Here is a 12664-nt window from a genome sequence, read left to right as displayed (position 1 = left end):
AGCTCATCTTTACCATATTCGACCTTGATAACGAAATTACTGCCCTAATCATTGAGTGTCAACCTTGAGACTTGGCACAGCGTTCGATACTAAAATCAAAACATACCTTGCAAAAGCTCATGACAGATCTAGGTAAGGAGCATCGTTAAAATCAATAGAGACCAATACCGGCTTTGCGTAAAATCTGTTAGCGATAAATGGCGAGTCAGCTCTCACTCGACTTAGGAAACGAAATTACCACTAACATAGTTCAGTGACAAACTTAAAACTTGGTACAGCGTTCGATACTAACATTAGGACTTACCGTGCCAAATGTCATAACCGATCTCAGTATTGAACATCGTCAAAATCAATGGATACCAATACCGGCTTTCGAGTAAAATCTGTTTGCGATACATGACGGATCAGCACACAATCAACTTCGGAAATGCAATTACTACCCTAAACTTTAAGTAGAAACCCTGAAACTTGGAGCAATGTTGAATAACACCATCACGACATGACATACCAAGTTTCAAGAGTTTTCATGGTGTGAAACACCATCAAAATCGACCTATACCAGCAAAGGTCGACTAAACGCATATGACGGTAACCGAGTTCAGATAGAGATACGATTGTTACATCACACCTTAGGGGCACAGACCTATTGAGCCCCGGTTGCTCGGTAATTTTATGAATAGGAGAGAGTAAATCACCGTTTCTTTATTGTGCGCGGCTTTGAGAGAATAGACAGTGAAAGCTTGTTATGAGCGCTACCGGGGCATGCCCCGGCTAGGCATTCGCAAAGCGAAAACACAGAAGAGAATTCGATTTTCGCAGAGACTTCGCTATATATGGGCATTTACAAGCGAAAGGACAAGAAGAATACGATTTTCGCTGTGATTTCGGTATATATAGATTGTTGTGCGTCTATAAATGGTAAAGAATTGTTATTGAACAGAATTTTAGGTGGGGCAATGCCCCAGTTGCCCTATAGGACGAGCCGCCACTGGTAGTAGGTACAGATCGCGTGTATGTATTCATCACGGCGTTGCCACATTCGGTGTCCGGTCAATACCGAGAATGCTATTACCGATAATGGACATTACCGAGAACGGATAATACCGAGAATGGACATTACCGAGAATGCAATATATGCAATGCAGGCATGTTATGCATATGGACAGATCGTGCGTGTGCATCACGGCAATGCCACATTCGGTATCGATTCTCAGGTATAAATTTCTCGACAACGTCCGTTACATTATGCTAGATTCTTGGCATTGGCCATTCTCGGTAATGTCCATTCTCGGTAATGTCAGTTCTCGGTAATGTCCATCTCGGTAATAGCATTCTCGGTAATAGTATGGAACCGCCACATTCGGTGTCAATTCTCAGGTATAATTTTCCCGACAACGTAAGTTAGATTCTCGACATTGGACATTCTCGGTAATGTCCATTCTCGGCAATGACCATTCTCGGTAACGTCCATTCTCAGTAATTTCAATATTCCCGGTAGTGTCCATTCTCTGTGGTGTCCATTCTCGGTAATGTCCATTCTCGGTGGTGTCAGTTCTCGGTAATGTCCATTCTCTGTGGTGTCCCCTCTCGGTAATAGCGTTCTCGGTAACGTCCGTTCTCGGTAATGGTATAGAACAGTTTGATTTATGTTCCTATAGGGAGGGGGTAAGACCAACGTTTTTTTTGGGGGGGGGGGGGCTGACGAAGTACTGTTTCCGCCCTGGTGATAGGCGGCGTCCGAAGGATTAGTACATCGATCCACCATACAACTTACAATATGTTAGTGCCGCCCTATTTCTTGTCGCATTCTTCTTCTATACTATCTTCTTTACTTTCATTCAGTGTGCATGCCTCCTCTTTACATCGCCTAGGCCAAGGTGGGTGTCAGATTCCATAGACTAATCCTTAATTGTCGCTTCGACATCTTCCTGTATTTTCATTGTATCGCATTTTTGTGCTGTATTGAACTGATAAAATTGCTAATAAACCAATGATGATGATGATGATATACCAAATTTACTTCACTCAGAGTGACTCGACGGTGTCTGCAGACTAAAGAGCTGTGACGTCCGAGGTCGATTAGCGGTTTCGCAAAAGTGTTGCAATGTCAGAAGTGACGTTTTGTTACGTAATCGAATTGCGTCATCCGTGACGTAGGCTACTCCAAAAATCATTATTTACATTGCCCTTGCGCTGCTTGAGTGCTTCAGTGCTTGTGGATGATCTGTGCTCCGGCCAGCCTGAGGTGCTGAACCGTAGAAATTGTATCTGTAGATAGCTTAACTACTGTATTAGATCTGTTCTGGTCAGAGGGTGGAACATTTGACTTTTGTGGGTACAAGTTCATCGGTGCATGGTCGCAACTCGCAATGAGGATGCATCTAATCACACGTCAGCTTCCGTTTTCTGCAGGGAAGACCAGTGCACGATTTGCCACGAGGGGAGTGTTTCTATTTCCTTTACTCGCCATATCGCTCATCAGTTCATCACTTTTCTCGGAACACTATAGGCTATAGCATGCATGCACAAGCACATTGCATATGTGTAAACTGCTAAGTAGTTACATTGTGTATAGTTTCCGAAGCAGACGATCTGTTTACATGTTGAACTTTTATTATTTATTGATAATTTCGATTTTATGTAGCAATGGAATCTTTAGTACGTCTATATTTAAAGCAAAGTGGTCAACTTGGATATGTATTGAAATCTACTTCCCTCAAGCCATGGAGAAGCTACATAGCAGCAAATGGCATGCCAAGGCGCTCACTCTCTACAATATGTGTAAGTATTTACGTACGAAGAATTATGTTTGTCAGGTTAACAAATTGCAAATAATACTCCACCACAAGATGATATTAGTCGGTCATATTTGAGCAGAAGCAAACAGTAATTCACAATGGATAGAGCTGAATTATAAGCTGATTAGCCAGTTGGATCTAGCATAAACTGATCATTTTCATCAATATACCATGGTCCTGCTGACCCATATTGACATGTTAGGCTAGTTGTTATTCATTATCTGTTATTTGCTTGACTTTTTCCAAAATGGAAATAATTTTTATAATTTTCATGGAGTTACCAGTGACAGTTTTATAACCCCAAACTATTCCCATTTGAAACTCATGGTTTCTGTCTACGTGAAGTTCTTGACAAATTGATGATAATATGATTCATGTCCAATTGTCCATGGCCGTGTTTAGAGCAGTAAGGCTATATCAGTGTAAGCCAAGCCAAGTATCAATTCGCCATCCAACTTGATTTTGCAACAAATATCTTCATAGGGGTGCATGTTATAGGGCCTAATGAATGACTAAAATTAGATTTGAAATTAAATGTAGAACCTCCAATTTTTGTGATTGAAAATCAAGCTGATAATGTTGCCCGAAAGATTTTGTATCACTTGCTCCTCACTACATGTCTCACTCCATGCAGTCCGAATCAATATTTGATATATAAGCCTAATATGCAATGTGCAGCTGATTTTATCAATACACAGCGCTCTTTATATTGTAGAAAAACAATGTTGCGAATGGTACGGCGGTTCGATGGAAATCCACTTCTGAGCATGAGCAACATTTCAAAGTTGGTTCAAGCGGAAAACAGACGTTGATCCACGAGAACTCGCTGCCACACTTTCGTCAGACACACAAAAATTTGGAAGAAAACCCACCCGCCGAAGGAGGTGCCGCTATGTCTCCTATTTCTACGGACGTGTCGCATCCGGACATAGAGGAAGCCCTCGGCATGCATGAAGGAGGGTATAGATTGCCTCATCCGGTGTGGACAAAAGAGGAATTGGAATCCGTTAAAATCACACATCAGCCACCTGTTACGGTAAGTGAAAATTGGTTATTTATGGAATGTAGCATTTCAACTGTGTTTGTATTCTTATTTATTTTTCAAGCATCATCTATTCATCTTCTAACCATTGGATTATATAGGGGAGAGGAGGCCAAGATGAGACACTTTTCTGATAATTCAACGCCACTCGAAGAGTAATGTCTTCTGAGGATTAATTTTGGTACCAATGGAAAGCCTGTGATCTGTACTATTTATGACTATGGCTTGAGTTATATTGAACAACATACTTTTGAATTTTTTGGCCCTCAAAAATCCTTGCTCAAATGTCTCAACTTACCCCCAGGTGAGGGTAAGATGAGACACCAAGCAATTCTTGCTCATTACACCACCAATTCATCCCAAATGATGAATCAACTAGCAACATCTTGAATAAAATACAATAATCATGGAATAATTCAGTTTTAAAAAGAATTTGTACATCATATACAAATTTAAATGAGATCGAAAACCAATTATCCATGAGATCCAGCAACAACAAGAGTTTCATTAGTATTTTGTCTTGTAATGTCACATCTGGCAAACTACTAGATAAACAATACATTAGGTGTGCCTTCAACAGTAAATTTCGAATCTTGCGAGGCCTTCAATAGAAAAGCCCTCTGATACCTATGTCTCAACTTACCCCCATGGTTTTGTCTCATCTTACCCCCACACCTCAATTATTGTATTAACTTGAATAAAAAAATATCTGTCTATTACTGCTAATATTGCACTCAACCAGCTCCAGTAATGTTGTTTCATAATATGAAGAACTATGATAGGTATGCCCTTACAAACACGAATTCACATCACTGACATTGACTATGACAATATAGTTTTTGGCATTTTTCTGCCCAACCTCAAATCTGTTTGCCATTGTTAATATGGTAGGACTATAGAATGATATTATGGGAACAACATAGTTGAAGGAATCTGTCCATCAGAAAATTTTTCTATGAAAAAATTGCATGTCTCATCTTGCCCCGTGTCTCATCTTGGCCTCCTCTCCCTATCTGTTTGGTGATGAAATGACATGATGTGTTGCATATTCAAGTCTAGTCTCTCGCCTAGTGGCTAGTAGACCTACGGTATCAATATTGACTAGGGCAAGTTTTTGCAACTTTTGCAACTTTTTTTACAGCTTTCGAAATACTCGGAAGTTATGTAGCATGGTGTTTTAAGCTGTTTGGAGGAATCTTATATTGCAACTTTTTGTAACTTTTCTCCATTTTCACCATGCAACTTTTTAAATTTTTTTGAATTTTCAAACAACTAACTTTATACTGGAAATATTTGTCACTACATGTCAGGGATATACACAATGTTCCCTCTAATTTTTGACGATTCTGTATAGTACACACCCAACAACTCACTGCGCGTGCCCTTGGACAACAGTGCGTAACGACTAAAAAAATGTGATCACTTCAGATTTGTTGTGCGCAGAGACCGTGTCAGCACTGCGCAATTGCGCACGTGCGCAGCTTAGAGGGAACATTGGATATATATCCCTGCTATATGTCAATAGATCGCTTGACTATTTCGCTGTCGTTTAAATTTGAGGTCCTTTCTAATTTGTCGTACATTCTGGCTAGACTGCCAAAAATTATATTTCACTGGGTCAATTTTTTTCAGGCCATTGATTTTGTTGAGGTCGCCAACATTGAGTTTTGGTACAGTGCCTTGGATACGGATCGATTCGAGTATCTCATACTCTAAAATAATTTCAAGGAACTTGTCCATAAAGGCAACTGTTTAGTGCAATTTTTTTGCAAAATAAATGCAACTTTTTACCTCAACTTTTGTGAAAAAATAATGCAACTTTCCACGGATTTGACTGCAATAAAAACTTGCCCTAATAATGACTACTATTTAGGCTACCTAGCAGCAGTGCACAAATACAGGCATCTATCTGGTTTCACTGTAATAAAATACGATTTGCTTGCAGCTATGAAGTTCAATTGCGCTATCTTCGTTTTGCAGAGCAAAAATATTTTATGAACTTGCGTATTTATAAGAGATCGTTACTGTCCGATGCTAGTTGCCAGTTTTTTTTAATGTTCCTGAGAATTTGCAACAGCCAGATGGAATACTCAACACAACCTGTTAGCTTATAGGTTGTATACAAACATTTTACTTCTACTTTTTTGCTTTACTCAAGCAGGTTTAGGCTACTTGCACTACTTATCAAGTGGTTGTGCTCTTCAACTACTTCCACCCATACTTCAAAATTTTTTGACCGAACTACTTCTACATTTTCATACAGTAGAAAGTAGTTTTGTGCTGTATTTGCGTGACTACTTTTACTTCTACCTCAGTACCTCTGGGTTTTGTGACATTTCTATGTGTTTCAGAAAACAGACAAGGCGGCGTACTTCACCGTGCAAGTGCTCCGAAGGAGTTTTGATTTTTTCTCCGGTTACACCATTGGAAAGTATCGCGGAACCTTGTACGAACGACAGTGGCTGAAGCGAATCATATTTTTGGAGACAGTTGCTGGCGTGCCAGGTTGGCCTTTCAAATGCAATGTTATATATTAGAATTGCGAAGCCAAAGTACAATCATTCATCTTGATAAGCGTGTTAGTTGCGCATGTAACTATTTTGCGATGAGAAAACGGTTGATGCCGTTGTTGGTTTTGTCTAATTAATCAGCATGTTCAATCACCCTTAAATAGAGGTCTGTACACATACGGTAGTGACCTTGTAAGTTAAATAATGAAGGTTTCATTTCATGCTCAATAGATCAGGCGAGAATGAAATCATAGTGTTGGCATTATCATTATATCATTCATTGTAGACATATAGCAACAGCTATTAAAGTCTACAGTAGTACAGTTCCATGCCATAAGTAGGCGATTCGAGGTGTTCATGTTGATTTCGAGTACGGTAATGAAATTACATGCCCCCTATGGTTTTGATACTTTCTTTCCATCTCATCACAAGAGCCCTGCAACATTGATCATTTGCAGCATGCAGCGCTGTACTTCATTTCATGGAAACAACATTTTTGTGACGTAGTAATCAGCCTGCCAGTTGTCGCAGAACGTTAGAATGGCTATGTAGTTAGGTGTCAACTAACATTAAAATGTTTTTGTGAAATGTGTAACTGGCAATTTATTTTTCTATGTTCCAAGTCTTTTTTAGTACTTGGTATGATGTCGTGATGAGTGCTACTGAAATACTTGACATGAAGCTTGCTCGTAATCAAATCAGTCAGGCACTCGATTTCGCCCAGCCCTGGATGTACGCCACATTCGCTCTCAACAAGTCAAAAACTTACACAGAGTAGCATGCCATTTCGAGTAACCTTGACCAACTTTTCTAAAAGGAATGGTCGGTGCCATGGTGCGACACTTGGTGTCTTTGCGGCGAATGAAAAGAGACCACGGTTGGATACATACTCTACTGGAAGAAGCCGAAAACGAACGTATGCACTTGATGACTGCTATGCGCGTCGCAAACCCGGGGATAATTATGCGACTTTGCATCGCTTTAGCACAAGGTATATATTCACAATCCATGTACAAATTCTCTGTATTTTTTACGATGTAAATTCTCTTTCTTCGAAGGCATTTTCGTCCCGTCCTTCTCGCTGGCCTATTTTGTGTCTCCCAAGTTCTGTCATCGATTTGTTGGTTATTTGGAAGAGGAGGCGGTAAAGACGTACACCTCGTGTATTGAAGCCATCGATGGTGGCGAATTGAAGATGTGGTGTAGGATGAAAGCGCCGGAGATAGCAGTGGAGTACTGGAAACTTCCGGTATGTAGTTTAATGGAATTATTACTTATGTAATTCGGCTGGGTTTAGTTATATACAAAATCTGGTAAAGCGGTATTAGCAAAAGCTATGAGCGAAATGTATTCATAGTTCTGTTTGTCACACTCACACGGCATTTTTTATTTCATGCTAGTTGTTTGAATCTTGGCGAGAGCGAGTCGAAGGCAGTGGTGAAGGTTTCCACTGGCCGTGCAGATGCGAAGTCTATTCTTTATCTTGACAACAGAAGACATTAAGGCTCTAGCGACGATGTGTTCTGAAGATGAACAGAAAGAATAAAATCACTGCACTTTGTTTTGTCGATAAACCAACTAAATTCTGAGTTGGATGAGAACAGGAAGGGTCCGCATTTGGACGGCGGTCTGCCAGTTGCGTAGCCCTTCTGTAAGGCATTCACTGGGCACAATTACAAACGCTGCTAAGTGGCACTAATTTGACTTTACGATTAATGTTGTGGAATCGCCATATCTGTGCAATTGTACATAGATGCTTTGTTCTGTGACTGTAATATGGCATGATTTAACGCATCAACCAGGAAGGAGATGGTCAATTTCTGACGCCGCTGTTTTCCTTGTTAGCGTTGTGTATTTTTGCAGAAAGAAGCGATGATGCGGGATGTGATTCTGGCGATTCGCGCTGACGAAGCCCATCACAGAGTTGTCAATCATACGCTGAGCGGCAAGAAAGAAGACGAAAAAAATCCGTACCCGCCGGGACAGTGAACGTGGAAACGGGTGTCCTGCACAATGAGGGATGACTTTCGTGAAAGTTTAACTACTCTCATTCACAGCAGATTCACCACCACTGATTTTGCTTTTGTGAAACCACATTGGACATAGACTCGCTATAACGTGACCTATTAACAAATATCCGCAGGTGACGGCAAGTCGTTTACAGTATACACATATGTACACACCTATCTATGACGCCACTGTCCGACGATGCCGTGGAAGTGTGTTGTAATACGATTTTTGATACTTTCATCCCGATTTGAAATAATATACTGACAGCGATCTGTCTGAAATTCGAACCAGCCACCAAAGCAGTGGTTCGTTCGTAACTAGGGCTGAGCACCCTGATTCGAGTTCTACAATCCAAATCGAGTATTAGTCAAAAGTTGTTATTCCATTTGTCTACTTACTGTGAATCCCACGAGCAAACGTCAGTATATTCAGTGAACCATATGCAGAGTACAAAAAGAATTTGGTCATGTCATTATCATACCAAGTTATTGGGATCAACAGAACATTCACGGGCTCATATGTTATATGCCATTAAACTGATATGTGGTTTTGATCTTGTTCCTCCTCTTTTCGGCAGGTGAATCTCACCGTCCATGAAATACTGGTAAACTTCCTGTACTGTGTTCCAATGTAAAATTTGTATGTAATTGTTGACATGTGTTAGCATAGAACTGCACTTGAATTACTGCACTAGTTATCGAGGAGGAGAATGTGATGTTTATGTATATTTATATATAATTGGTGTGCATCCGTATTATGCGTCGTGTAAGTTTTCAAGACACAGATCGGACCTGTTGATAGAGACATCGTCAGGTTGCAACCAAGTCACAAGGCTCCGAGTCAAAAGTCAATCTCGTAATAGTTTTGTCTCGAGTCGAGTCATTTTCAATTCACCACCGAGTCAAGACCAAGTCATTGTTTTGACTGCTCAGTTTCCAGTTAAAGTCTTGCTAGACCCACTTTTATAACTCTGTTTGGTGATGTCAAATGGTTCGCATTATAATATACTAATTTTCTTCACTTTTAGCAGTTTCTGCTCGCATTTTCAAGTACTAGTACCAATAGACGAAATACCTATAGGGTGGTTGCGTTGAAATTCTCTGAAATTACAATGAAATGTCCGTCTTGGCCGTACGAGTCTCGAGTCATTACAACCCTGCATTTTCCTCCCTACACAATTCCGGGCGGTTCAGTGCCTTGCAGTGATGTCGCGGATATCTGTTTTGAAGATAGTCTTAGGTCTGACACAACCGACGGTACAACCGGGAAACCGGTGACTACCACTAAGCTAAGCTCGATAGTAGCCTCGCATACGGAAACCCCTTGTTTTGCATGTTATATCATCGCCTGGCGCTTAGTATTCTTGTTACATATTTCTGACACTAAGATGACGTTTTAATGAGAACTACCTCTAAATGCATACATCCCAACATGCGGATGAGATTCTGCATTGTTAATATCAGTATAATTGGTTTTTCCATGTTATGATGAGGCTTCGACTCGATCGAATAATGAAGTAAAGCACGCGCACTCCGCTGGCCCGATTCATAGCGAAATGGGTCTAAGATGCACTCGTTATGGTGAGCGTTCATTCAACAAGTAATTTCTTGCCAAATTAACTACGGTTAACATTAATATACTGTGGTTCGTCGTATGTATGATTCTTATCGCTAATGTAATCAGAGTGGAAGTTAACTGAATCACTAGTAATTATGATTATCATGTCGCAAACTAGCTTCTGGTTATCAAAAACTGATGTTGTCATGATGCTATCTTGTATTTCCTTGTTAATTTTACAATCAATGCGAAATATTGATGATGATGATTTTAATGTCAAACTGTAATTTGATTTGGATGTATTACACTTTACAACCATCATTTATCCCTGTTTTGGGTTAAATTGATTTTTGAGTCCTGCAGTCAGGTTAGTGCAGAATGTTCACGAACCCCTTTCAACATGGACGCGTTTCACTGGGAAGTATGACATAGCCTTTTCTTACATCCGCCAGTTGTTCGGAGTCGCGGAAGAAGTGTAACACCCGTCCGAGTTACGAAACATACTGACTGGGGTGAGAATTTGTTAAAATGTTCCGACTCCACCTACATAAAAATCAAACCAAATGTTATTAAATAGCACCGTTAGAGTTGTAGAAGTTTACTGTTTCATGCATGACTCTCTGCGGAGCTGACTCATGACTCAAGACATTGTTCTGGACTTTCTTTATAACGACGCCATGAGAAAGGCTATGTTGGACAGGAGGAGCCTAGATAGAGTTACCATAATTTTGTGGATCAAATTCTGGAAACTCTTCACAGCGCACACTAGCGGATTTTACAATGAGGTATGATCAATTGTCAGTTAATATGACGTCACACTAGCACAACTTCGCCTATCAACTATAATACAGGAGTGGGGCTGAACATACGTTTTGAATTGCGCCATCTCTAATTTGAGCTCTGGTGATTGCTTGGGTCTGCAACAGATTTCTTTATGGGCCGAATGAAATTGTCTGGTGGACCTTATCCACTCCGTCGGTTGAGTGTTTATTGTGTTAGGTCGGTGCGGTTATCTGGTTGTGTGTTGTAACCAGGTCCGAAACAACATTTTTTCAGCACCCTTCCGCCACAAAATCACCAATCTTGATCCCACCATAGGGTAATCGATGCAACTTCTTGCGGGCTTACTATATGCATCTGCTTGTTAAATTTTGTGAATGAATTCTGACAATACTATTGATCCTTCCATATATTACTATAAAATACACCAGTAGATTGCACATCCGGTGGTTTCCAACCTTTTATGGCCACCAGATCATTTCCAATATGAATGTTCCGCGGTCCAGCTAAAAAAATGATAGGTTGATTACTAAAAAAATAGCTTGCCCAGACTTATTTTGGAAGCTGATGACGTCCAACATCTTTGCGATCCCCAGAATAAAGGCAAACGACCCCTACGTTTAGAGCAGTGGTTCTTAACCTTTTTTCCTCCAGCGCCCCCTTTCAAAGATTATCGGGCTCCAGCGCCCCCCAACCTCATATTGTAAGGAATGTACCAAAGACAATGAGTAAGAGGGACGGCCGTAACAGAACTTCGTCAACTCCCCTAAAAACGATTGCCTTGCGCACCCATAGCGTGATAAACCAAACTTCTGAGGGCTTCGCCCCAAGAACCCCGTAGCGTGATTTCGATTGTCAGCAAAGTTTGTGTGGCCTAGGCCTGGTCGCTTTAGGTGCCAAAATATTCTATAATGCATAAATGAATAGGTGGTAATTACATATATATGTCGCTATAAACTTTTATCCTCTCAGCCCACGTAATCAGATTTACCAGTAGCGCTGAGCTGTTGTATTGGAAAATAAACGGCACGTAATTAGTAATAAACATATTCGGGCGTGCCCGTAGGTACAATTAATTCGTTACCAGGGCCGTAACAGCACTTCGTCAGCCCCCAAAACTGTTGGTCTTGAGTCCCCCGTAGGGAGATAAACCAAACTTCCGGGGGGCTCCGCCCCCAGAGCCCCCTTCGGCTATCCGCTAGTTATTGATACTGGTCATCTACATTGGGTGTGCATTCACTGAGCCAGCTATACTCGCCTAGACGCGCGAAGCGCGAAAAATTTCAATAATGATTGATTGAATTGGTCAATATGATCGGGAAGTGCATATATATTAATATCAATTTTTATCCTTTCTCTGCTCACGTAAACAGATTTACCGGTAGAGCTGAGTGATGTGTGATTGAAAGGGTAGGACCCCTCAATAATAATTATACATCTTAGGGCGTATACCCGTTGGCAGGAAGGAAACGACACTTCGTCAGGCCCGCCGAAAATACTTGGGTCTTGGGCTTCCATGGGGTGATAAACCGACCGCCCCCCATCACGTTGTTCGCTTTTGCCACGAAATTAGCTGTACTGTTTAGCGAGACAGTGCGAAGCGCGAAAATTTTCGATAATTCACGATAAAATCGGTCAATAAGATCGGGAATTGCATATATATTGCTATCAATTTCTTGTCCTCTCTGCTCACGTTACCAGATTTACCGGTAGAGCTGAGTGAGGTGCAATATTCCCTCTAAGCTGCGCACGTGCGCAGTGCTGACACGGTCTCTGCGCACAAAAAATCTACGTTGCGCACAACAAATCCGAAGTTATGACCTTATTTTAGTCGTTACGCACTGTTGTCCAAGGGTCTGCGCAGTGCGTTTGTGAGTGTGCGCAGACTCGTCAAAACATTGTGAGGTGTCTTGGAAACTGTAGGGCCCGTAAGTAATAATTAAACATAGCCGGGCGGGCGGACCCGT

General features: G+C 41.0%; 1 protein-coding gene across 1 annotated transcript; it reads left to right on the top strand.

Moving 5' to 3' along the window:
- The first annotated feature begins 2217 nt into the window (after positions 1–2217).
- On the top strand, positions 2218–10242 carry LOC145457159 (uncharacterized). Its single transcript, XM_080335329.1, has 6 exons — positions 2218–2781; positions 3514–3834; positions 6192–6345; positions 7168–7341; positions 7409–7599; positions 8214–10242. Exons 1-6 carry the CDS (start codon positions 2647–2649, stop codon positions 8337–8339), a joined length of 1101 nt encoding a protein of 366 aa, XP_080191455.1. The 5' UTR covers positions 2218–2646; the 3' UTR covers positions 8340–10242.
- The last annotated feature ends 2422 nt before the right edge of the window (positions 10243–12664 follow it).

Source organism: Botryllus schlosseri, chromosome 15 (genome assembly GCF_051294905.1).
Source record: "Botryllus schlosseri isolate E-star chromosome 15, Bs_hap1, whole genome shotgun sequence".
NCBI lineage: Eukaryota > Metazoa > Chordata > Ascidiacea > Stolidobranchia > Styelidae > Botryllus > Botryllus schlosseri.
Note: the sequence above shows the minus strand (reverse complement) of the source record. Positions and strands in the feature narration are given on the sequence as shown.